At 43.1% G+C, this 27,042-nt stretch overlaps 1 protein-coding gene across 2 annotated transcripts in view; it reads right to left on the reverse strand.

Annotated features, from left to right (window-relative positions):
* The window catches only part of FGFR2 (fibroblast growth factor receptor 2), a 75,099-nt gene that overhangs the window by 40,960 nt on the left and 7,097 nt on the right, over positions 1–27,042 (reverse strand). Inside the window, exons 1-6 of one of the 2 annotated variants that reach the window (XM_048945102.1) lie at positions 23,294–23,570; positions 22,994–23,183; positions 15,672–15,938; positions 14,929–15,003; positions 7,524–7,693; positions 1,606–1,729 (exon numbers count right to left, since the gene is read on the reverse strand). In XM_048945102.1, the coding sequence (XP_048801059.1) occupies positions 1,606–1,729; positions 7,524–7,693; positions 14,929–15,003; positions 15,672–15,938; positions 22,994–23,171 (814 nt within the window). In that variant the 5' untranslated portion in view covers positions 23,172–23,183; positions 23,294–23,570. Of the gene's footprint in view, positions 1–1,605; positions 1,730–7,523; positions 7,694–14,928; positions 15,004–15,671; positions 15,939–22,993; positions 23,184–23,293; positions 23,571–27,042 lie in introns of those variants that run through there. The other variant, XM_048945103.1, reaches the window with a different exon arrangement.

The following is a 27,042-nucleotide window of genomic DNA, read 5'->3' on the forward strand; positions in this document are numbered from 1 at the left end:
CCAGGTCAGCAGTCACTTTTGAAGAACTTGACCTCACTATTTACATTTCTGCCTCTCTATAGGAAAAGGAATAGACATTTCACTAAGTGACATCATCTTTATTGCCATTCCACTCATTCACACAAGTCACTATAATTTATTGCCAGGAAAAATAGACGTCTACACAATGTTCCTCAATGTAAGCCATTCAAAAAGCTCAAAGGGAGAGAGGAGGTGAGAGGACTTCTGACAAATATTTGCTCAAGTGACCGCATCAACCATGAACACATTTGCTAGAAAGAAATGGGTGAAGAAATCTATAGTCACCTTGAAACATGCCAGGCTGGGACTGGGGCAGCAATGAGGAAAAGGAACAGGGGAAGAAGGGGAAATTTTAATCAGTTTCTCTTGAGCAAAGAAAATTCCACTATTGCAAAAGAGGCTTCTTTCCTTCTATGCAGCTTTAAGCAAAAACAGAGTTGAACAAATATAGATTCCCTAAATGATTAAGAAAATAGCTAAATAATTTCTACAGAACTTCCAAAAGTCCCTGGGTGCTCATCCTCCCCCGTAAGGCCAGGCAGGTCAAGCAGCAGCAGGGAACCATGCACTGCCTGCACCAGCAGCCACCGCTGCTGCACCCTCAGCAAATTGTGTCTAAACAAACGTTCAGGCAAATATGGCTTTGTCAGCCACTTGGCTCACTATATAGAAGCTGTGCTGTGGCTTCAGACTGAGGGCGTCCTCATCAGAAAATTCCCTTCTTCCTCTCCTACTGCATGAAGGCTAAACCTTCAAATCTGGGGAGTTTCCGCAGATTTAAGTGGTCCTAAACCTAAAAGGGATGCACTTTTATTCATGTGAAAATAACCAACAGACAGGGAAATGAAAACTTTGTCTTGCTCTGACCAAATACACTGAAAGTTACATTAAGATTCATTGTAGAAAACAAGTTGGGCTGCCAGTCACCAGCCAGAAATAGCTTACAATAATAACATTCATTTTTAATTTCAGTCTGTACTGAAATTAATTCATTCCCAGAGCTTACAACACTCAGATGGTCCCACGAGCTGAGGAGAGCAAAGCCCACTCAGACATACTTCAGAAACAGCAGTTCAGACCTCCAAAGGTACCACTACCAAGTCCTGTTATAACAGCCAAACTGATTAGTTTGAATAGCAACCTCTGCAGATTCAATACAACTATTCCACACCCTATCCAACTATTCCACACTATATCCAAGGGCATATCAGGACAAAATCTGTGCCAATATTAGTTGTACCAGCAAAAATTAAGCTGTAACACTAATACTTAAAACTGCATTATTATTTGCTCTTTACAGTACGCTTGTAAGTGTATTGCAGCAACATGCAATTACCAAGAGCTTCCTTGCACAGACACTACAGCTTTGCCAAGATATAGGTAGATTAGTCCTATAGACACTATGAAAACAGATAATATATTAAGTTATGCAGGAGTTGTTTATGCAGCGAATTCTTTTCTTCCAAATACCATGAAATTGTCATCAAATTTAAGTAAAATCTATCAGCTTAGTTCTAAATGCTTTTATAAAGAAACTTGGCCATTAACTAACAGCATCCTCATGTGTTTGACAGAGCATCTTACCGACAACATCGAGATGGTAAGTGTGGTTGATGGAGCCATACTGGTTTTCCACAATGCACGTGTAATTTCCTTTGTCAGATGGGACTACGCTCTCCATGATGAGACTCCAGTGCTGGTTGCGGACCTGGAGGGTTATAAACAGAAACTGAGAACTTCCCCAGCACAGCATCCCCTCTCCCCATCCAAAACAGCTGTTCAGCAATCTTTTGTAGTCCGTGTTCGAAATTAATCTCTCCTGTGTTCATCAGGACTTTGAAATACTTCACGCCTGATCAAGTACAGCATGGCTGCAGCAGTGGAAGCTTTCATGCACTCAGTTATGAACGTACCCCCAGCCCTAATTTGAGCACTTCAGCCTTCAGTGCACATCCAGTTCGATCAGGCTTAAAACAGCAGCACCAATTAGCAGCAGTTGTCTTACCAGGCTTACCTCTCAATCTACTCCAACGTGAATTCACACCCTCCAGATATTACCCATCTGTCTCCAAACAATCATCTGATAATATTAGCTACGCACGAGCAATATGGGATGGATCTGATCCCATAACATCCAGGTCTGTGTTGTGCTCTGATAGCTCAATTACACAGCCCGCCTTTTGGAGAAACAAAGTGCAGAAGGGCAGTGCCTGGGCTGCCTCCCAGGGACACAAGGAATCACATCTAATGCTATGGGATACCACAGCTGGAAGAAATGGTGGCACCTCCCCAAAGAAATGCCTGAAAAGAAAACCCTCACTGAAATAGAATATAAGGATATGCACTTATTCCACACATTCCTTGGGTGTGATGCATTAAAGGTGCTGGTTCTGCTCCCATTTGAATTCTAAAGGAGTGTTGGCAATGGTCTCACAGAAAATAGGATCCAGCCCAATACCAGAAGGATAAAGAGCAATCTCATTCATATATATATTCTCTGCATCATAAATGAAGGCCCAACATGACCTCTTGCTTGCTATCCAACACTTCCTTATTTCAGAATTACCCTTTTGACAAGGTGCTCACGAACCTTAACATCACACAGCTGTAATGTACAGTTTTTAAACCACAAAGTACACGTTTTAGAATAGAATACAACACAGTCTAGTACAGTAATTTTAATCATCTGAATTGAAAGTAGTAATTCAGTGCAGTACACCAGAAAAATTTATTGACCATCAGCAGCACTTCCAGTAACTATACGTTCTTGAAAGATCATTACAACTGCAGGTCTGAAATCCTGCTCCTTGCTCTGCTGTTCCATAGGTCCACATCCAGCAGGAAGGGGCTGCTCAGGGCTGCTGCCAACAGCCTAAGTAAAAATCCCTTCAGTCCAAAGCTTAGGAGTCCTGACTGGCCATGTGGGCTTGGAGTAGGAAATAAAATGCAGGTGATCCCCCAGCATCTGGTGGAGGGCATGAATGCTAACCATTGCACTGCCAGGTGTGTGACAACAAGACCCCAAGACCTCCAGCCCCAAATCACAGCCCCTCTCCCCCTTTTGGGGCTATGCATCAAAACAATGCATTGGTGTTTGTTTTTTTGTGGGGGTTTTTTTCCCACAACATCAGGACCTTAGAAATAAGTTTAACAAGACAGAATCAGTTCAGTGTGTTAATAAGGAGATAACAGAATACTAAGTCAGCATTTGCTCAAAGAATTACTCTAGAACAGTGGTAAATCAATATTTTACTAATTTATGAGTTGTTTGGGGTAAGACTTGATGAAAGTTAACTGATTATTTTTTTTTTTTTTGCCATTACAAACTCAGAATTATTATTATACCATTATAAATTCAGAATTAGAACAAGAGTTTTTAACTTCTTTGATCACAAAACAGAAAGGACAGAACAGAGTTCCTGAAAAGTTAAAACAAAAAAGGTAACAAGCTGTGAGTAATTAACTGATAGAACACAAGAAGTTGAGTAGCTTTCAATAAGAAAGTATCTTACTTGTAGTAAGTACATATATTACATGGAAATATTAGAATCTGTTTGTGTAATTTTGCTTCTTGCAATGCCAGTAAGTAGTAATTCAGCAAATCCAATGAGTTGCAAGTGATGTTTTTATATAAAAAACTAAAGTCTCTTTAGTTTAAGCTAAACAACTGCTATGACAGCACAAAGCATTTGTGACAGATTATCATACTACTGGATTTATGTTGTGAATCTGGATTCAGCAGGATTCGGCTTCGGCTGATTGCTTTCTGTTTACAAGTGTAGCACTGCAAAGCCCAGCTGAATGCATTTGCCAGGGATGAGGGCAGCTTCTCCCAGCAAAGGCTCCCAAACTGAAGCCCTCATTCTGAGTCATACAATGACTTGTGTTGGAAGATAGACTAAAGCCCACCCTATTCCAACCCTGTGCCATAGGGGCAGCTCAAGCAGGCCAGTGCCCCATCCATAGCCTTGGGCACCTCCAGGGATGGGACATCCACACCTCTCTGCACAGCCTGATCACTACCAGACTGTAAAATGCCTATCTCCTGTTTATAAACTCCCTTTAAGTACTGAAAGACCACCACCATTCAGTTCTGAATACCTGAAAATCGGGTATTGATATTTCTAGCAAATCACTGAGATGCTTTTTTGGGCAATCTTCTCCATGACATTTTTAACCAACCCTTTCAGATAGTCTCTCCAAATAACCTAATTTTTAAACCAAATCACCAATGTGAAATATATACAGCTATCTCTGAAGCATAACTTGGTGGTGAGCAAACCTAACTGGAATCAAAATGCAATGGATAAGGAGATTGTCATAGAAATACTTTGCTTTTTACATATGCAATAATTGTGGACAATTGTTTAATTTTAATAAAAAAATAATCTCATAGATACATGATTAAAAGTTTTCATCTAGCAAAAAAACAAAAATAGTATGAATGGGTCAATATTAAATGAATTTCAAAGCAAAAAGCTCAGAAACTAAAATCCATTTCCCCACAAAGTCTGCACAGTTCAGTCAAACAAGTATTGCTCAGGGAATTAGATGAAGTACAGAATATCCACAGAAAAGCCACAGGTTTCTGCAGTTCCTAAGAAGCCAGCATTCTTTCCTTTACTCCATATGTATATGGCTGAATTTAAATGCGGAAAAGACCACCGTAGAGATGAAGCTTATCAAAAGACATATGTGAAAACACACACCTGTTAATACTTAAACAGCGTCCACTGATAGAAGTACATTTACTTTCCGGGTGGTGTATAGAAAAGTGAAGGCTGCTGTATTCTCACAAGGAGGGTTTAGAGCATTCACTCTAAAATAACCTCATAAAATACCTTAAAACATACGAGCGAGAATCACTACTTGAGGAGGCATTAAAAAAAGGTGCTTAGAAATTCAATAACCAATCCTCCTTGCTGCAGGTATGCTCTGAAAAACAGAATCCTGAATTTCACCACCCACAATTAGTCACGATGGAGGAATTTCGCACTGGGAGCTATCTTGGCCAGTGCATACACCCTTCTGCTAGCCTGCCTGAATGTAAATTGACTCAAGACATTCCCCAGTTGGAGGGACAAAGTGCTACAGGCTGCTATCTGATTGCGATACAGAGCATACAACGCAGAGATATCGTGGCTCAAAGCAGCAGGGGAGACGTGGCTGGAGGATTACTGGAGAACTTCACTTCTTCCTTGCCTTTCTTTGTTCTTAAAGCCCATTCCAAAAGGAAGCATTAAGTCTGGTCATGGCAGATATGGCCAAACTTGGTTCATGCTATTTGCTCAGAGTATTTTGTGTATGAAGATCTATGGCGGAAGCACTTCATATGTTGCAATGCCTAGGCTTAAGACAAGCTGGTGTACAAGAAATATTATGGGCTGCTGCTAATGCTGGCTGCATGTGGGCCAGTACAGGAAGACTGACTCTTCTCTGAGTTTTCCTTTGCAGAAAACACAGCATAAAGCTGCTGAGAAGACACAATTCTCTTTATTCCCCAGTAATTTTGAGCAAGCCTGCTGTGACCTGAGCCTCTCCAACAAATAAAGAACACAGTGTCCAGTAGCTCTAGAGACCTCATTTTTGAGGATTCACCCATTGATAACGTTTCCACCTTAAAAGCACAGTTACTCAAAACACCAAAAGAATCTGGAATATGCTTGGACTTGGTAAGCAAAATGACAATGATAAGTAAATGCTTCCAGATCATTTTAAAGCTGATGTATTTATGAGCAAGAAGAAAGCCTAAAACCTACAGCTGCATGCCCTCCTTTTTTCCTTTCTACTGGAGATGTAAGAAGTTTTTATGATTTAGAATTATAGGTATATACTTCACTTATCCAGCTGGCTTTAGAAATAGGCATCTGTAGTTTCTTTCCAAAGCACATACGTACCTAGGAAATTGTACACATTTAATATACATGACCAAAAATTTAATTTGTGCTGCTTTATGTATGTCTACTGTAGAGCAAGAATGAGCTCACCCAGGTCTCTCACCCAGGCCAACAGCAGCAGCAGGGATTCGGCCCTTTACAGACCGCTCTTCCAAAGCAGACAGGTATCTGACAAGACACCATCTTTCCTTCATGGTTTTCAAGTGCGATATCTGCATTTCTCCTTCGTGAGATGCAGAGTGTACAGACAACATCTCAGTCTGTACTGAAGTGGTTGCTATTATTTTCCAAGACAGGATTAAGAGGTTTTTTTAATTGATTTTTTTTTATTATTTTTAAATAAGCACTGTGAGAAAGGTGAAAACCACTGAATTGTAGCCAATTCGTTAACACTCCATAGCATTATGAAAGGCAGAAGGTGCTGCCAGGTGTACACTCATAAGCAACAGCAATTTATGGTGTAAGCAAATAGATGGAAAAGTCTACTTGGATAATTAGCGTTCGTGCAGGGAGATTTACTGGGCTTCACTCTCTGCTAACACAAACGTTGGAAAAACTGACACTTTCTACAGTAAATGTAGTTAGAGAGGAAAGGAGGCTACGGCTTGTCCTCCTCTGCACTGGAAAACATTTTTTGTAATGAGCAGAATCTGAGTCAACAGCACACAACGCGACATCCACGCTCATTCCATCCACACACTGCAAAGCTCGGCGCCTGGAGCATGAAGTGATGGCTGCAGGTTGCTCTGGGCTCCTCAGCAGTACATTGCAGCTTACAACCAACTTGACAAAATAAGACAAACTCAGAAACTTCTCATCTCGTACCTCATACCAGGGACACAATCAGAAAGCCCATAACAGAGATTAGGGTGGCTCAGAAATCTGGCGTCGGACGGCACAGCGCACTCACAAACTCAACCTGGCATCCAAGCCTTGAGCTCCCATTCCCTGGGATAAGATGACCCCATTCTGACTTCTGACCTGACCTAGGCAGATACCTGGAGGTTAAAGGTCCATGCATTAAGCCAGAGAACAAGCTGGCCTTCCCAAACCACTCTCATAATAAGTAACCACCAGCTTTGAATGAGACATCTAATCTGAACCTATTTAAAATTCAAACAAACCCTTCTAAGTAATTATTGCTTTCCCTCAAATTCTGCTTCCCATTTCAGTTTCACAGACCATAAACTGTATAGAAAATAATAACTTTTGACTTCCGACCCTTCTGTTATTAAACTGCCTATAATCACCACTGAGGATGGTCATGGCTTTAACAATGCAGGTGAAAATAAATGAAGAAAATTCTGCAGTTCTTACTGCATTTTGCAGCGTCAGTCTTTAGTTTTCCAAATAAGTCTTTATAAACAAACTTTAGTTGCACTGGTATTGAATATTAGGAAAAAAAAATCAGAATTAAAGCTCAGTAGCAGCCAAAGAAACCACCCTCAGAAGAAAACAATTATTTTTTTTTTGCTTCTAAATTTGATCCAAGCCCATTTAAAGACTTTCTGTTGACCTCAGCAAGTTGTTGTTGTGGGTTTTTGTATTTTTTTCAGCATTGGTCAAGATCAGAAATTGCAAAATAACTTAATGAGATCTTCTTACCTTATAGCCACCAATACGATGTTCTTGTTTAAACTCTTTCCCATTTTTCAGCCATCTCATGGTTGGTGTTGGGTTTCCCATAGCTGGGCAACGAAACTTGACAGTGTTTGCTGCTGGCACTGCGTGTAACCTTTTCTCCATTTTGTCTGTGTGTGTCCAATAAGGCGCCCCTGTTGCAAGGAGAAACATCCAGAAACATCAGTGCTTGGCACCCAACCTCCCTTTCCAGCCCCTTCCACGGATGGAAGCTGCATGTGTTTTAGTGGGGACAGTGTGTTCCGGGAAGGGTACAGGACTGAAAATCATCTGCAGCAAGAGTTTTGCAAGCAGCTCAGTCTGCAGCCTTGAATACACGATTTATGAGAGAATTCCAATAATTAACCACAGATATTCCTCGCTTTGTGGATGTTGAGTAAGACAGAGGGACCAAGCTTTCAGTCCCTCTGTCAAGCTTCCAGTGATCAGGATCCCCATTTGAGTTACTTCAAGTACTCAGCAAAGCCCAGTTGTGAATCTGGACAAAGGCAGAACCATTTGAAGTCTCAGCCTTAATCTTCTCCCCATCTGAAGGGAGACAAGCACAACTACCTGCCGAAAGCCTGCGAGTCACAGAGCAACATGGCAAAGCTGATTGCGCTGTTGAGATGCCATTAAAATCTATCTGCAAATGGAATATATTGCCAAAAACTTAACCAAAGAGGAGAGAGGATCAGCAAAACTCAGCAAGTTTGTCATTTAGTGCCCACCAGCACAGAGAAGCGTGGAAAATGCCTCTATTGTCTGATACATCAATCCTCTGTCATGCACTAGAATGACAAACACAGCACAACAGAACATGTCTACCCATCTTCCTTTACCCAATACGTTTTTACCCAAAACACCGAAGACCAGCCCACGCTCTGAACCCATATGCCACTTTGGCTACATTGCACAGTGCTTTCCTGACATCACTTTGGTTCTATCCCCATTACAGCTGAAAAAAAAGTTAAGTATTCAAGATCTGTTTAACACTAGGAAACATTAATTTATTTTACAATGGCATTTTCCCGAAGCAAATCAGATTACTGTGGAATTTTGAGGACTAGAGGGGTCCAGAAAAAGAACTCTATTTCTCTCAGCCCTGTTTCATTTCCTTCATTAGCAGCCTTACACTCCACTATAAATAAACTCTTCCGTTCCTCAAATATTTATAGCAGCTCTTACAATCAGTGTAAACTCAGAAATCCTGCTGCCCCCCTCCCTAAATAAAAATACAGCTGGATAGAAAATACAGGAATAAATTCTTTAACAACATCTCTTTCTGTATAAAGAAAACATTCCAAAAGCAAGTCTTAAAATGATGCTAAGAACGATAAGTGATTTTTTTTTTTTGCCTGAAGTGGCAATTAGAGTTAAAACTAATGAAGTAGAAAAGCAAAGCAAATTTGTGCATGCAATCAAAACAGAAAATCAGGTAACTATTGGAAATTTAACTAGCACACTAAGAAATTGTTACACAGACTAAAGTGAATTAGAAATGCAAGGAAAATTACTGCTAATGTTATTTGCTGAAACCAGGATCACATTAAACCAACAGAAGAGTTTAAACAAAGCCAACCAAAGGAATTACATACTACACTCAAAGACCAAATTACATTAGGTCTGTATGCGGCGAGGGCAGAATTACAGGCTGGTGGTGATATGTCACAAGGATATTTTCCCTGGATGTGTAGATACATCTCACAGGGCAACGTAAGATGACCAATACCAAACTGCAGCACGTCAGACCTTCAACCACCCTAACTGGTTGTATTGCCATCTCAGAGCCCAGGAAAAGGTGTGGAGCTGATGAAAAGGGTCCAGAGGAGGCCATGAGGCTGATCAGAGGGCTGGAGCACCTCTCCTACAGAGAAAGGTTGAGGGAGCTGGGCTTGTTCAGCCTGCAGCATGACATTATTGTGGCTTTCCAGCACCTAAAGGGGTCTACAGGAAACAGGGGGAGGGACTCATCAGCAGCTCGTGTAGTGACAGGACATGGGGTAACGAATTTAAACTAAAACAGGGTAGATTTAGGGAAGCAGTGGTTGTCCTGTCCCTGGAGGTGTTCAAGACCAGGCTGGATAAGGCTTTGGACAGCCTGGTGGGAGGTGTCCCTGCCCTGCAGGTGGCCTTTAAAGCCCCTCCAACCCAAACTATTAATTGACTCTATGCTCCAAATAGGCTCCTCTGACTCCGAAGCTCTGCAGCAATCATTGCCCCTCCTCATCACATCTATCTCACGCATTTGCATGTGTCCAAAGCACTGATGGCTCAGGAAGCACCAATGGGCAAGCAGGAGCTCTAAGCTCAGGCTCCACAACCCCTCCAAGACAGCAATGCTCTGCAGCCTGCACCCAGCTCAGTGGGAAGCTCTCCATGGAACCCAACTGAGGATCAAGGCATGTGGGTAGGTCAGTATTCAAATGCCTCATTCAGCCAAGTTCTTATAAAAGCGTTCTATACAAATACTAGCTTGTATTGCATTACAGTGCAGCTCATCCTATGGCTGTCTTGCACAATATTCCCTTGTTCACCCATCCTTGAAAAGTCTCCTGTAAAGAAGTGCCCAAATAATTCTCACATACAAGAAATACACAGCGAAGAAACAATTTACTCCATGGAAAATGTGGGAGCAGAGAACAGGCTGGGAGGATGCTGGCAGGAATAAAGAAAAGCAGCCACAGAGGGAAGGAGGGAGGGATGGAGAGAGGGAGGGAAACTCCAGGCTAGGAGCAAGGGCTGTACTTGGAAAGCTTTCCCTCACACAAGCTTCACATCAGAATACCCTCTAGAGTTCCTGAATTACAGGGGAACTCTGAGAAAAACATGCAGACATCACATGCTGAAACCACTGTCTGAGATCAGTAGGATACTCTGCCATTTTTCACTAGGTACCAGCAATGCATATTGGCAGCTCACCAGCACATTTAAGGAAAACGAGAAAGGCAGCAATATCCCTAAACTGTGCCACTCACACTCCTTTTGCGGTTTCTTACAGCAATGCATGGCCTTTCTCTTCATAGAGAAACTTAACAAAACCAAAAAGCATATTTCTGCTTTTGTTTTGAGAGCAAATCCATCTTAAAATGAAGAATAAATGTAGTGTACCAGCACGGGCTGACCCCTTACAGGCCACTTCTGTGACATGCCACCCTGCTTATGGGATGAAGGACACATCTCTGGAGAAGCTCCCGCTAACAACCAGTGCCAGCCCCATAAGCAGCAGCAGCAAGCAGCAGGGGAAGGAGTGGGAATTCCTGATCGCTTTTAGAGCTCTCATTAGCGAAGAAAATATCCTGCTGACCCTCACTGCACTCTGCTGCAAATACATTACATCTAATCAGGCAAATCTCCTGCATGTGAAATTGAAATTAGGCAGCCCAGGGGACCAGTTCAGAATTTCTTGATTATTTTTTTTTCTCTGAACACATCTAATACAAAGAAATAAAGAAGAAGTCCACTCCAAACTCGCCCGAGGAGCACCTTGAGCCACTCAGTGCACCTGGAATGACCACATCAAGTCACCCCGAGCTTTTCAGTGCAATTGTATTTGACCTTTAATTAAAAAACACTTCTAGGCAGCATCCAATTTTTGCTGCTCCCTTAAGCGGGTTTCCACTCTGCAGGATCTGATGAATTTGAATCTTGTTTTATCCTTTCCGAAACTCTTCAAGGCATGAAAAGCACAGCATGTGGATTACATTTAGATACTTTTTGTTCTTAGTGCCAATTTACCATTGCTTGGCCCAGAAGAATTTGTTTAAAGGATGATAAGGAAGAAAGAAAAAAAAAAGCTATAAACTTCCCATCACCCGATCAGAGTTGAAGGCAGACCAGAAGCATCCTCAGTGCTACCCCGTGTTACCCAGCAAACAACTGCTGGCTGGCCTTGGTGCAACCCCAATGTCAGTGCAACCTTGTCAGGACTATAGGAACTCTTGAAGCTAGGGTTATCTCTCAAAATCCCAGTGATGACAAGGCAACAAGCACCAACAAAGAGCCACTATCAGTAAGAACTGATGGAGGACAGCCCTTAGCTTTGTGATAGGAAGTCTAGGCCTATGCCTAGAGATGGCCCTCCGGCAGCAGGCTGAGGCACCTCACTAGGAGCAGAACTGAGCATCCAACACAGCCGTTGTGTGGACAGTGAGGACTGGTTTTGCAGTGCAACAGCCCTGCACCTTCCCTGTGAGCGCTAATCATTTCAACAAAAGCTGGAAGTAATAAAAAGCTATTCAGGATGCAGTCTGGAACAAATCTACCACATTGTTGTGTGTGTTTTTTTTTTTTCAGACAGTTAAGATATCTGTCAGGCTAGGAGGACACCAAACGCAGTGTGAAATCTGCTATGCATGCCTTTTACTTAAAAATACACACAGGCCAAATGGCTGAATGAATGCACACGTGTGCAACACGAGTGCCCTCATCTCCTGAGAGCAAGCTGCGGCTCGGGCTCCTGAGCACCCACACCTCAGTCCTCCAGGAGCAGTTGTGTTTTCAGGGCAGCCTTGGAGCACAGGATTTCCTCCTCAATCCCTTCGCCTGCATTTGAAAACCTTGGCCTCAGTAAATACATTTGTAACAGAGGCAAAGAAAAATTCTCAGAAAGCTTAAAGGAGTACTTGAACTAGTAAATAAAACAGTTCTAAAAGGCTCGCTTTGGGTTTAAATATGCAGGAATGAGGATGCCAAGGTTCAGCTTCCCTGAAAGGCACTGCAGCCATTTCCTGCCTCATCACATTATAATTAACATGCCAAGACAGCTGGACTTTATCAGAATTGTTTCATCAAAAAGCAACAACCTTTGAAGACTATGGCCTTTTGTTTCCATCACTAAAGGCATAACCAGGCCAATTTCCATTGCTTATCCTTAATGATCACAGCTGTAATTTGCATGTAAATTATCAGTTAAATGGTTTTAGATCTGCAGTGCTCAAACTCTGATTCAGGAAACACTTAAAGAGCTCCTCTCTTAAGGAGCAGCAACCAGCGACTGGTGGAGTCCCGACTTCCGCAGGCTCTGCCCAACAGCAGGAAGGTGGGCAAAGGAGTTTGAGCATTGCACAGCACTGCCTCTCCCATGGCACTCTCAGCATAGACTACTCTTCAACTCCACATTCACTTTTCAATGAGTCTTACAACTCCATTTCTTAATTTAGATGTGGCCTTTCGGGTGCAACACAAAATCTATAAGAGTAGTACAAGAGTAATGGCCAAGAATGCTGATGGGAAGGCTCACAAGGTATCAGATAGGCAAGCTTCAGTGGTTTTCAAAAGGATCAAATTGAGTCCCACTCCTAACTTTCAGGCAGCTCTGATCATGCCAAATCACAATCATCTTTCAGCAAAGTTGTATTAAACCAACTGAGTTACTATGATGCAACTTTTCATTGAAAACAGACTGTTTGCAGGAATGCTATGCCACAATCCTTTTTCTGGCTCCCACGCTTGCTGTTGAATGCTCAGGAGAAGGAAGGCTGGGCTGCACCCTGTGCCCACCTGCAGCTCACAAGGGGACCAGCAGCCTGTGGGTACCTTGTGAAAGGCACTCTTATGAGCACTTGTCTAGGAAATGCTCTGTTTGGGTGCCATCTACCCAGCTGGTGTTGCCTCAGTTCCACTCTGCAGAAGTCTGCATGCTCCCCACCACCTGAGAAGCCTGAAGAGTCACGCTTCAGAGGCAGCTTTCATTCTAAGCAGGGAAAGCGTGGCTGACCCCTGCTAAAGCATTCAGTCCATCCCCAGCAAGCAGAAGTTGTCAGCGCCCTTCCAACTGCTTCTGAATAAAGATGCATTCACAGTGGCTCAAAATGATGCTGGTATTACCACAGTATCAGCAGCGTTACTGGAGATACCACAGTGTAGCTAACCCCATTCAATGAAAGGTGAGGAATGACTACCACATCAACCAGCTGCCTTGAAATCAGGTCCTTGCCTTTCTCCTGCTGCACGCGCTTCCAAAATCCATTTCTTCCCAGTTCATCTCCAAAGCTCCTAAGAACAACTGTGCTCTGAAAATCTTGCAAGCCATTTTCTGACAGGCACCAATAAAACCCTGAAGTGACAACAGATACAGGGATGTTTCCTAAAAGGAATTCCTCCCTTCAAGCCCTTTTCAGGGGAATACTAACACTGCCTGGGCTTGGAGGCTTTGCCCATACAATTCCTTTTAAAAGCAATGTCTCCTATCCAAACTCACCAATTATCTCTGCCACTGCATTCCTTTGTCTGAACAGCCTACATCTGCTTAACTCCGGCCACTTCAAGCTGCACCTGTGCATCAGACTGGGGTAATGCACTAACAGATGGCAGGGACCAAGCCGGCAGCTAACTGCTTGTATCACTTTAAATAGCATCTAATGTTTCACAGCTTCAGAACAGGGCAGTCGTATACAGTAGTTACTAACTAGGGTAGCTGAAATAGGGCACGTGCTCCTTCATCCCAACAAGTGCTTCAAGTATTTAGTATCACTGCCACGTGCTAACACGTCCACGGAGCAAACGCACTGCTGGCTACTGCTTCTGCAACCAGCTGACATCTCTAATGGAGGACTTCTGTGTTTGTTGTGTTATTGACTTTCCAAAGCATGAGTAGTAGTGAAATACCAGCCACCCAATGGGCTTTTGCAGTGGTGCATGGGAACATAAGGAACCAATATGTATTTTACTTTCCTTTTTTCTTAGCGGCTGTTCTATTTAGAGTCTATTAATAGCTTTCCAAATTCTCCAAAGGGATTGAAGTTGAACATCCAGCTAGGCTTAAGATTCTTTTAGCCTTATTTTCACCATGCGTAAGTAACACAAAACGTGGTTTTGGTGAGAGATTGCCTTATTTGTGACAAACCTTGAGGTCCTTTGCAGACAAAAAAAAAAAAGCAACAACAAAACCAAATCCATTGCATCCAAATCCCTTCTTTCCCATGATATTTCTGCCCTGGTTAAGGACTGAGGGGTTTGCCTCAGAAAGCCTCAATTACATTTTTAAGGCTTCCACACTACCACCTTTTAACAACGTGAGTTGGATCTTTGCTTTTTCTAGATTTCAGCCCAGGTACAGAGAAACGTAAGATTCTCAAAGATTAACTAAAACAGATAAAGACCAAATTGCAATTTAAGAAGACAGGAAACTTCAGAAATGCAAGCAAGAAGGGAGACAGAAAGTACAGACCAGGAAAGCGTGTTTAAAATTATATTAGTTTATTTTTTCTTTTTGCTCCAAATGACGAACCAGGAGAAACAGAAAATGGAAGAGGACAAAAGATACTATTTGATAGCACATGCAGTTAACAGTCGAGGAGCTCTGAAGGCAGGAGTGCAAGAAACTGGATGCTATTTTCCATGTGAAGCTTATCTTGCCAGGCACCTCCGGCAGCGTGCTGTTACTTACTCATCTGGTTGCTGTCATTCACAAAGTCCTCAGACCCATCATTGTCATCTTCATCATCCCCAGAAGAAAGAGCATCTGCACATTAAAAACAACCAAGGCTTTAAAAGAGAGTATTTTATAGACAAATAAACCAATATGCTACATCTTATATTATCTACCAAGAAGAGATGTTAGTTGTGCAGAAGCTATAGAAAATGCACAAATGTGTGTTCTTACAAAATCCTAACAAAACTAGCTAATAAACCTTAAACGCTACAGAAGCTTCCAAAGCGACCCCGTTAACTCCAAAAATCTTTGGACTGAAAAAGCTTTGCTTCTCTTTGAGACATTCAGCTGACCAGAACTGAGTGCCTGGAGAGCGATTCGTCTCTAAACAAAGCCATGTAAAAGGATGTAGGACAGCCTTTTTTCCTCTTTGGACTGGGGGGAAAAAACCTCATATTCATTTTACTGGTTTTATCATCATCATAACAGCAACTCTGTACAATTTAAACCTGTCATGGAGGCATAAAACAGAGGGCTACTCGGCAGCTATTAGTACAGACCCCACGAAGCAGAAGTTGTATATACAAACCAATGCCATTTTAGAATCAGGACAAAGGGGAAAATACCCAAAATACCTCAACTGCAGAACTCAGCTAAACTTTCTGTGGCCAACTGGACTGTTTCAAGTTATATTATTATATATTTTTATATGACATTTTACAGCTTCTACATGCAAAACCTATGTTTAGCTCACTCACCTGTAACATTTACAATGAAGTACAGAGTATCACTGTCTAGGGTCCTAATAGCAGTGCAAGCATAGAGGCCCGAATCTCTGGGTGAAGCATCTTTAATTTGTAAGTACTCCCCAATAATCACTGTCCTATTGTCGGGGCCCAAAGGGACCCCATCCTTAGTCCAACTGATCATGACGGCGTCTTTCAATTGACAGCGCAACTCAAGTGGTTCTCCTGGAAGTGCTGAGTGTACATCTGGCTGAGAGATTTGGTATTTGGTTGGCGGCTCTGCGAAGGTTGAAGGGAAGGAGGAAAAAGAAGAAAGAAGGAAAGGAGAGAATTTCCAACACAAGTCAGTGAAGGCCCTTTTTATCCACAGAAATCACGTTCAATAAAAAGTTTCATCCAGATTAGCCCAGCAACCTGCCTTGTAAAACTGAATCACATGAAGATACAGATAAGCTGTATTTTCAAAGAAAAAAAAATGACCACACAGAAAGCTCATTCCCCTTTCATAGGTCCCTTGTCATGCCCTTTATCTCAGCTGCCACAGAGTCAGAATCCACCCCACAGCCACACCATGCCAACCCCAGCGAGACAAGAACTGAACTCAGGGCACATAGAGAGCTTGGAGGAGGCAGGAAGAGCTTGAAACAAAAACTTCAGTTCCATATCACAGCTATTTTGTCCGTAATTCAACATTTATCTGTCCTCGTCTGATTTTAGATTTCGGGTTCCTTTTAAACCTGAAGAGAGCTATTTTGGAGAAAAATAGCCAAGAAAACCACAGTAAGCTAGTAAACACAAAGTTCCATACACAGCCTATACGGTGCCCTTTAGTTTTCACCTTTTCCAAAGCTTCAACATTTGCTCTCTACACTGCCAGCTCTGCTCTAAGCAACACTAACTTTTCCCTTTTTTATTTTTTCCTCTCCATTCCCAACTTTACAACCTCTCTGAGCAGAGCACAGCAGACACCTAGAAACACAAAACTTCTGAAGGCATGTTTTTCCCAGCCATTCAGAGCAAACCTGCTCATCCATCAGTTCCCTTTTGTAACAAAACATTGAGCGCATCAAACCACAGTCTTAAAAAAAAAAATCCTTGCAAAATGACATCTGCCTGTAGTTACTACAGGTGCATCATCCCCATGGGGCAGTAGTATGGGGTGAAGGAAGCTCTCCAAGCCACCACTATGAAGCACCCCAACAGTGCCGTGCATTAGGGACTGCTTTTGTCACTGGTTTCACCTGACAGCCACAGCATCCCTCTCCCACCACCTCCTTTCCCTCGTCAGGATAAAATAGCAAATATGGGAGAAAAACGTGAACACATTTTCTGCTTGCTCCTGATGGTCACGTCTCCCAGCTGGCTGCTGCTCTCATCCTGACACGTGTCCTACACAGACACCAACTGTGCTCCCATGGGTGTGCAAATAAGCACAACACATGCTGCTTTCTGTTTGTTGGGAGCCACCCCTTTTAATATTCCCCCAGTGTCCACCCTTGCTTCTAAGAATACCATGCCCTGAAAACCACATTCCTCCCACGTGCTCATTTCTCACATTGCCTTCATCACCTTCAACAGAGAAGGCTGAAACAAGCGCCAGGTCCAAGCTAGCCATTAGGTGGATGCTTGGTCATGCTGAAGCTCTCTCAGAACCCCAGTGGGACACTTGGGCATTTCAATCTTTTGTTCTACTTGAAAGCAGTGAGCCCAGTTTGCCCTCCCGCTCATTTGGAAACCGCACAATTTCAGGGAGCTGGATGGTAGTTTGCCTGATGCAAAAAGAGACCAGATCCAAGGACGAGCCCCTGCAAAGCCAGCAAAGCTCTTCCCATCTCTTCCCCTAAGGCAAGTGTGTTTTTCAGACAGCAGAAGTGGCACACGTCACAGCAGGGCAGTGGCTGGGAGAACCATTTCAGCAAAACCAGAGCGAGACTGTTTATGGGCACTATAACATTTCACAGATTTAGATCTTATAACTGGGTCTCTGCATTTCCCAGAGTGCAAAACTCCATCTCGAAGCCTACAACAAGCTACAACGCAGCTTCACGTTTTACAAACTCATTCAGTCTTGCTGATGCAGCCAGGAATCCATGGGTCTGCAGTGCAGGTGTTTCACTGAGCACAGCACTGTGCTGCTCAAAATCTCATTTCCAGAAGAAGCATGGGCTGTTGCTGCACATACATCTGTAATAAATACATTTGAGTATACAGGAGAGTATTTGTAATACAGAATCCAGTGTCAAAATAAGCTTAAAAAAAAAAAAAATAGCTGACACTGGCTTGCTAATTTACTTTGACGTTTACAAGACGTCTTTGTATGCACTCCACCTGCAAAGTACATTTCTTTTACAGAGTTTACACTGTGCTGAAAACGTACTGAGAGTCTTTTAAAAGGTCTTTGTTAAAGCCACCATGGGTGAGGACAGCTCAGCCCTCCCCCAAGTGCCTGTGAGGCTGTGCTGAGCAGCACTGGGACACTTGCAGGATGCTCACACAGGTTGCAAATAAAATCATTTTCTACTTCTCACCCTTGTTTTCTAAAGTGACTATCTCCAATTTAGTTCAACTCTTCCAACACAAATCCAAACTCAAATACAGTTTTAAAAGTAAAGCTAGCAGCAAAACATAAAAATAATACAGAAAAAAAAAGAGGAGGTATTAAGGAATTAGAGTTTAGTAAATGCTATCTTGCTGCATGTCTCTCTCATCAGAGTATCAGAGAAGATCCATCACCAAGCGTTGTCATGAAGTAATGAAGTCATGTTTGGAAATAGTGAGCTCTTTCAGGTGAGCCTTTGTGTTGCCAAACTAGAATGTAGCAGCACTTAAGACTGTCACTTTTTATAATGTTTGCCTATAAACTTTTCCAGTGTGGGTTTGAAATGGTGCCCAAATGCAAACAGAGAACAGGTGGGATTCAGAGGCATTATTAGCCTGTCCAATAGCTTCACAATGAAAATCGACGGGTTCAAACTGTTAACAAATTCCCAGCAGTGCATAAACAGCCGTACCCTGCAAAGTCAACTCCCCCAGGACACTGCACCCCTTCAGAAGCCATTTGTACACTGCTCTAAGATACAGGGACACATTTGCACACTGTATAACAATCACAGCAATGCCACCCCTGAGGATTACACGAGGATTATTTCCCCACTTGCACATCTTTGCAGCATACCGAAGAAATGAGCCATGCTCAGCTTTCACTCACACCCATCCTCTGGTGTTTGGGGCAGCGTCCTCTGCAGTTCTCCCAAACATAAAGATCCTAAGCAAAAAGAACCAGCTACGTCTCAGGCAGGAGGAAGGAGGAGATGGCCCAGCAGAGCACAAGCTGCCAAGCAAGGCTTGATGACCTGGCATCACATCTGATGACTCGATAACGCGTTTATGCTCCTCCTGCCTAAAACTGTATCCCTGAGCCATCCCCATAAGCTGCTAGTCATCACCCGACACTTCATTTGGTGAGAACTGCACAGCCCAGGATTCCTCTCTTAGGGACTTCACCTGCAAATCCTATAATTGTGGCATCAGATCCCACTGCAAAGGTGCTTTAACACCTGCCTGTCACCCTTAAAAAACAAACAAACAAAAGGCATGTGTAACATTTCTGTTGACATTCTAAAGCACTGGAGGACAAGGCAAGGAACACTGCTTCTGCTATTGTTTACTCCCAGCTACATCCTTATTTGTAATAGTGCTGCAATCAACGTAAGCATATTGAAACTTTATAGGTGGAGCCACTGAACAGCACCCCATGGAAAACTAAGTCCCTGATAAATAAACACATGATGGGAACTTTTTGTTCACCTGCTCACACGTGGTCACAGCATGGTTAACGCAACCCAGCCATCAAATGGAGTAAATACTGTTTGTATGAAAGCTGCGACCACAATGGAGGACTGAGAACATTCTGAAAGCCCCATTAAATATTATTATGAGGTGCAGAATTATATTCCAAGTCACATTTCTATTCAAGACTGGTCACTGAAACGAGAGATTTATACTTCCTTAGATTTTAAATAATTATTAATTGTCTCCATTTATTAAAACGTTAACAAAGAGCTGCTTATCTTAAAGCTCAAGGCATTTAGTTACTTAGTTACAGAGCCAAATAATTAAACAATCAGCTAATAGCTAACCCCAGCAAAGATTCTCACACAACTCTCCATAACACAAAAGCCTCAGATCCCATCAAGCCACTTTCGCTTCAAAAGGCTTTAGTAAATAACTAAACACTCACTACAGCGTGCCCAGAAGGGTCAACAGACCTGACCTGTCACAAATCCAAGAGGTTCATTGCAAAATTGAATGTCCCCATGGGAGATGCCAGGCTGGCAAACACTCCTCCCGCTGCTTCTCCTGCCCTGCTGTTTTTCTGAGAATTGCAGAAGATCCAAAACCACTCTGGGTGAGCTTCATGGAATGGAAACACTGAACTAAACTATGCCTAAAGCAGAATAGCCACAGACCCCAGGGACTGAGACAAACACCAAAACTTCCTGCTTCTCTGCAGGAGATCGCCTCTGGAGCTAACGAAAGCCCAGGTATCAACCAGGTTTGCAACCTTCTCATCTCCCTGGTCCAAGCCTACAGTACAAGGTGCCAGCCTAATGTTAAGAGCAGCTCCACGTCTTCTTCTCATAGGATGATGGACAGCAAACTCAGCTTACAAAAGCAATGGCCACTGGTTCAAAAATGCAGAGTGGATCCTGGCAGCTGTGACTAACTGCTGTTAGCCAACAGGGAACCAAAGCCACCAAGGCTGAGCACGTCTCCTTACACAAAGGATGACAACACAGCATTTGCAATTCATCCATCTGTTTCTCCGAAGTCACTGGATTCCCTGCTGTCCTATTTGTGCCGTGCTTATGCCAGCTAGCTGCCAGCTATGCCAGGCTCTGCCTTGGCCAGGAAATCAGGAAGTCTCTGTGCTCTGATAAAATACTTTCCTTTCAGAGCTACTCATCTTCCTTTCATAATTTTAAAACATGAAAACACCCCTTGTCATTATGAACAGCACTCTAAAGAGCGCAAATCATTTTTTCTCCCCTTTACTGTTTAAAAATAGTAATTGTTCAAATCTGATAGAAACCATAAAGGCCTTATAGAAACCTTCACCAAACCCACACAACAAGCAGGGGATACATGTGACAGCCACAAACATTAAAAAGTGGCAGAGTCTAAGTCTTCCCCTCTTGCTTTAAAACAAGCTCCTGGGATGTTCTATTTGAAAACACAGCAACTTCCAAAAACATCATGCAGCAGACTCCAAAATAAACGGAGGTGTTTCTCCTGGCATCTTCTTTAACCCTATTATCCCTGCTCTATAAGGATCGAGTCATCTGATGGTTGCATGGGAGATAAAACCAGGCAAAAGATGGGCTGAGGTGAAGATGTGAAGTACAGAAAGAATCCTTTTGCTCTGGAAGTGAAGACTTGCAAAATGAAGCAAGTATTGCCACATTATACATGCAGGGTACCCCAGCAAGCGTAGAGCTTCCAGCCACCCTGCTCTGCTCTGAGCCCACAGCACTGTGCCAATATCCTACTGAGGGTTGCATATACCAAGATAATTAAGAAAAATGAAATAAAAGAATTGGCTCCAATTGAAATACTTGCCAATGTCATCACTGCTAAGGGAAAATATTACGTGGCCCTAACTTGTTTTCCTAAGCTTTGAAGACTTAGAAAAATAAATAATTCTGGTGATCAGCAGAGTTCCATCACTTGCAGATCGCTGGGCCAAGAGCAAAGATGCACCAAAAAGTTATCAACAGATGAATACATCTATCTGCTATGCATCGTGTTCTGTAGCATGCCAGCAGTTTCAGAACTGCAGCACCCCAGGGGAGATCGAACCACAAGGGCCTGAGTCAGGCCCAGCTGGGCTGAGCTGCGGGGGCAAACTGGACCTCAGCCCCATTCCCCTGTGGTGCCCAAGGTTCTTGAGCCCAGCTGACATGGCTGCAAAGCAGTCATACTGACACCTCACACCCCATACCCGTGTTTAAAGCAAGCAGACTGCTCCTCAGAAGCAGAAAGAAAAAAATCTGTACGTGTCCAGGCTTTGTACTGAGATTAAGATTCCTATAACTTGTAGCCTGCTTGCTCCTACCTGTCTTTATGGCTGTGATCGTTGAGTTACGGCTGCACAACCACATAACACACATCAAAAATGCCAACTATCACATGCTCATGGGCTTGGCTGTGTGCTTCATGTTTCTGGAAGCCAAGCCAGGGAAGACATGGAGCATGCCAAGTTCAAAGTAAACAGCAGAGAGACCAGCAAGGCCACCTCCTGCTGCTGGGAACGGCCCTGTGATTTCTTCCTGTTTGTCCCAGTTCTTCACGGTCTGCTCCTTACAGGATGAAGACTTCTTTATACAATAGCCAGCATAAGACATGGTTCCAGACAAGGGACAAAGTAAGAGGCAGTAAAACATCAGCATGTCTTCTGCACAAAGGCTTGATAACAAGGGAGAGAGAAATCACCCCCAAGCTTGAATCACCACACCAAAAACCCTAAAATGATTACAGTGCCTTTGAATATCTGATGTGACAAGAAGCTACAGGTCACCTCCAGGATTTGAACCTTTGGTTCCATGCATCAAGTTTCACTTCAAGACAAAAACTCCATTAGATGCACAAAGCAACAGAGTTCTGGTCCCTAAGCTAACTGAGAGTACTGGGAAATACAATATGAATGTAATATATCTGTAACGCAATCTCAAAAATAATTAACTAATGAAGAGTCATTACAGAAGAATCTTCTCATGTAATCTATTATACAGTACAAAGGGGAAGGAAACGTATCACCTTTTTCCAGAATCTCAAATGAAGAACAGTAAAAAAAAATAAATTTCTATATCATTAAGGTAAAATTCAGGAAGAGGCTGGGATCATTTGCTCAGTGTTTTTACTTTCAGCAACAGCAGGATATGAAATCTTCCTGACCACATTCTACATGCAACCAAGTAGCAAAGCAATTTAACAAACTTCATTGTCCAGCTTAGTGCTAGAGTTTGCTTGGGAAAGGCTCTGTTTATTACAGACAGCCTAGGCAAAAGGTATGAGCATATATATTTAGTTGAATAGGGTTTTACTGTTTTCCATATTTTCTTGCATCCATTCCCATCTACAGCTTTTCTCCAGGTCCCTTATTTGCATTGCAAGAGCAGCATAAAAACAAAACAGAACACGGCATAAATCCAGACAATAAAAACACAACCCTACTTCTTTTCCAGGTTTGCCAAAGGCTGTGCTTGGGACTATTACTATTCAACATGTAAAAGCAGTAAATTACAACCGAGAGGTTAAAAATTGCACAATTTCACCTTCAAGCACTAGTTCTGGAGGCTGAGAACATCTATTCAGATTGCCTATAAGCAAGTCGGCAGTTGTTTCTTTTGTACATGGTCCCATTTTTACTTGACTATACAAATCCTCTTTAATTTCAGCAGCTCGTCTGGAAGTCTCATCTTGCTTATTCCCCACTCTGCCTCTGAAATTCATCTTCCCCACTTCCTAAGGTGGGATTTGGAAGAAAAAAAAGAAAAAAAGAAAAAAAAGACTTTTAACTGATTGTAGTATTTAATCAGCAGGTAGTGGAGCTCTGCAGTGTGAGGACCACGTACCTGGCAGCAAGGAGGAGCACTGAGCAAGCCCCACAGTTAAAGCCAGGCTGGAGGGCTGCCCTTCCAGGCATCCCACAAAGGGTTATTCTGAACTTGCAGACACCAGGGTCACTCGTTATTGTAGCAGCCACTCCTGGGCACTGTGCCATACTAATGGAAGATGGTTCGAATGTTTCTGAATTGTTAGTAGAAGGGCTATTAGCGAGCAGCCACGCACCGCAGATTTATTACAATGCCTCCGTGCTAATCCCGCCCGGCTGAAATACCTGTGCTCCCCGGCTGAGTAAACAACATCAGCTGAATCTGGGTACTTCAACACCGTAGGATCTAAGCACAGCTATTTTTTTGTGATTAAACAATGCTCAACACAACCAAGCTCAGGAACTGCTCAACATTTAAACTTTTTTTTTTTTTTCTTTAATTATTAAAAACAGCTGGGTGGCCTAAAGCAGCCTTCACAATTATAAATGTTGCTTTTCTTGAAACAAATTAAACATTGCAACACAGACACTGAGCAGGGCACTTTGCAAACTGGCAGAGCTGGTTGGATGCCCGGCTGTCCCGTCCTGCCAGCTGCTCACCTCGGCCCAGGCCATCCTAAAGAATATAGTGAACCTTATGTAGTTATAGTTTCCTTTATATACCACATCATTTTATTACGTGCGAGAACTGAGTCGTAGCACGGTGTTCTGATCCACTTCTCTTCCACCCAACCATGATTTAACCTCCTACAGACACATCCTGCATAGCACAGACTGCTACAGCGCGCCTGGCCGCAGCATCCAGCCCCGAATCCCATTTAAACTTGGCCACAATTTGGACAAGCCCCCCGGGAGAAAGTCCGAGGCGATAACTCCGATGTCACAGAACCCTGTTCCAAACAAAACTCACGAAAACTAAGAGGGAGAGAAAACAGTGGGGAGAAAAAAAAAAACACCACAATTTTCTCCTCCTCAACCAACGTCTCATCCTCTCCCTTTCCTCCTCACCAGTCCCCCAGCACACGACACTGCCTACCCCACTGAACTTTCCAAAACGAAGGCTGTTTTCCCCTTGCACAAACTGACTTTCCTTTCCTCTCAGCTTGTGAGGCGAGGCAGCTCGAAATCAGTCAATGTCCCAAACTGATGAGCCAGTTCTTTTGTGGGGGAGGAAAAGCAATAATTACACAGAACTTGCAATGGCATGTGAGGAAGGGAATTAAAGTAGGTCACATCTCCGAGCTCCTCGGCTTCTCTGAGGTTCACCAAATGCTTTCAGTACAGTAATTTTAAAAATACAATTAAAATAAAAATAGCATGGCAGCCGAAGGAAGCTGCACAGTAGAATTCTGCCAGCACTGAGCTTGCCCTTCTGTCCCTCTCCTTGATATGGATAATGTCATGTGAGGGGCAACAAGCAGTGCAAGGACAAACTGAAATCCATGGGGCACATCTCCGTGCTAGGTGCTGGATGCTCTGATGCTCTAAAACAGGAAGCCAGCGCTCTGTGTTCCTACAAAACGGGTTCATCTTACGAAGGCACCTTTCACAATAGCTAAGAGATGAGACAGGACACACTGAAGATGAGCATTACTCACTAAGTTTACCCCACAGGCTCTGTGCTAAGTTTACCCCACAGGCTCTGTGCTGAGCACTGCCCTGCTCCCCACAGCCATCCCAAGCACAAATTACCACACTCTGACCAAAAAACACTCATATCTGACCAGGTCTGGGCAAAAACCAGGGAATAAGGTCACACTGCTGCAACACGTCTCATCTTTTCAGACTTGCTTGGGGTTTCTGGCAAATTTTCAGCACAGGTTTTGCATTTAACTGCACTGAAATAAGCTCTCTCTTTTAGTTAAGCCAGGTGTGCTACTGCAAGTAGACAAGATGCAACTTGCCTAAGTGAATGATGGTTCTTTTGAAAAAACATGGATTTGTATCACTAAAGAGTGCTGCTTCCAAAAGGGAAAGTCTCTGCTCTCACTGTAAAGCTTCAACCATAAGGGCTCACAAAACGCTTCACAGATTAAAATCTGACAGTTAAGGGTTGCTGTGTGTTTTTCTCACATTTCCATCTCTACCTAAATTTGATATTCACACTAAGAAAAAAAAAAAGGTCTTCGAACTTATTTCCTAAAAGGCAAGCAATCATTCGTGCTGAAGCTGGATATAGCCATACACTCATTAAGGGCTATGCGACAGTTGTTATTGCAACACCACAATAGTCCATCATCTCATGCATACACAACCTTGCATAACCGGGGCTGTCAGCATTTCCATTGTAAACGCTGCTCTCAAAGGCTTGCAACTTGCCTGTAAAAAGTTACGATAGCCTGAAATTCACTGCACATCCTCTGCCAAGGAACAACTATTTCAAAATTAAAAACTGTGTTGCCATTGGAGTCAGTCAAAGGAGGGGAAAAAAAAGGAAAAAAAAAGCTCAGCATGTTTGAAAACCTTCTGGCTCCAAAAAAGCACTGAAGGAATCAAATTCCAGAAAATTAGCCCTCCCCCCTACAAAAACACGCACCAAAAAAATATGATTTTTAAATTGGCAGTTTAATTTGAAATATCCAATTATTTGTGCTGCTCTGCAAAACAGTTGCCATGCTGACCCATTACCAGTCTGCAGTGCCTACCAACACCAAACATAAACAGCAGCCATGCCTGCAGTCCATCTGCCTGCAGCTCCAGGCTGCGGTGCTGCTGATGGACAGTGGATTTTCAGAGCAGAATGGACGCATTAAAACCAATTAAATCTGATTACCTGTCCGATTCCCCAAAATCTCAGCTAGCAATTCCTGCCCTGGGCCAAAACTTACGGAATTGGATCTCTAAAAGGACATCCAATCCACCTGAATCCGTAGGGATGGCACATTCCTCTGTAATGGTGTGCAGTAATTGCCCTCGGATTTAACTAATCAGTTTGAAGTGTTAATCTCAACTTACAGGCGCTCATCTTCTGAAAACTGCAACATTGCAAGGCAATTCTGGTTGGATGCTTTTGCTTTATTTTCCCTACCTGACCCAGAGATGCATCCAGGCCTCAGAGCCCACAGCATAGAGAGAGCCAGGTGCACCAAGAGTGCACACTGCTCCGGGTGACAGCAGACATCCCATTGCCATGCAGCCTTCCTTCCATCTGCTGCATGGTCACAGAATCATCATAGAACGGTTCCTGAGACACCCTGCAGGACACCATGACCTCATCAGGTGGGGCACAACACTTAATGAAGCAACCCCCATCAGCTCACCATGCTGTGACCACCTGCAACGTTACCCTTCAAGCCTGCGGATAAAGCAGTGTGCTTACAAAAAGCTCCATACTCCTCTGGGTACCACATTGAACGTGTTTGTATGTTGTTCAGTGCCCATGAACTGAGATAGAGCTCAGGTGACAAATCTTTGGTCGCTCTAGCTCCTAGCAGATACCCAAACAAACATTCAGGGCCGTTTTAAACTATGATGTTTTTGTGGGACACAGAATTAGGCTGTCCCTTGTGGAAAGCATAAATTAGTCCTTTGAAATTTGACCTAAATCAAAAGACCTGAAACACGTTGTTATTGCACCAGGCGAAGGCTCCGAGCGGGCACTCCAAGGCTAGCATCACTGCATGGGGAAGAGGCTAAATTAGCTGCCCAGCAGAACGATAACACACAGCCTGGGCAAGGAAAGGTCAAGGGAGAGCTTGCTATTTATCAAATTTACGTCTAAACTAATTATTCAGTTCACAAAGTAACCCTTCAAGCCATGTGTGCGGT

The sequence above is a fragment of the Lagopus muta genome, chromosome 5 (assembly GCF_023343835.1).
Source record: "Lagopus muta isolate bLagMut1 chromosome 5, bLagMut1 primary, whole genome shotgun sequence".
NCBI lineage: Eukaryota > Metazoa > Chordata > Aves > Galliformes > Phasianidae > Lagopus > Lagopus muta.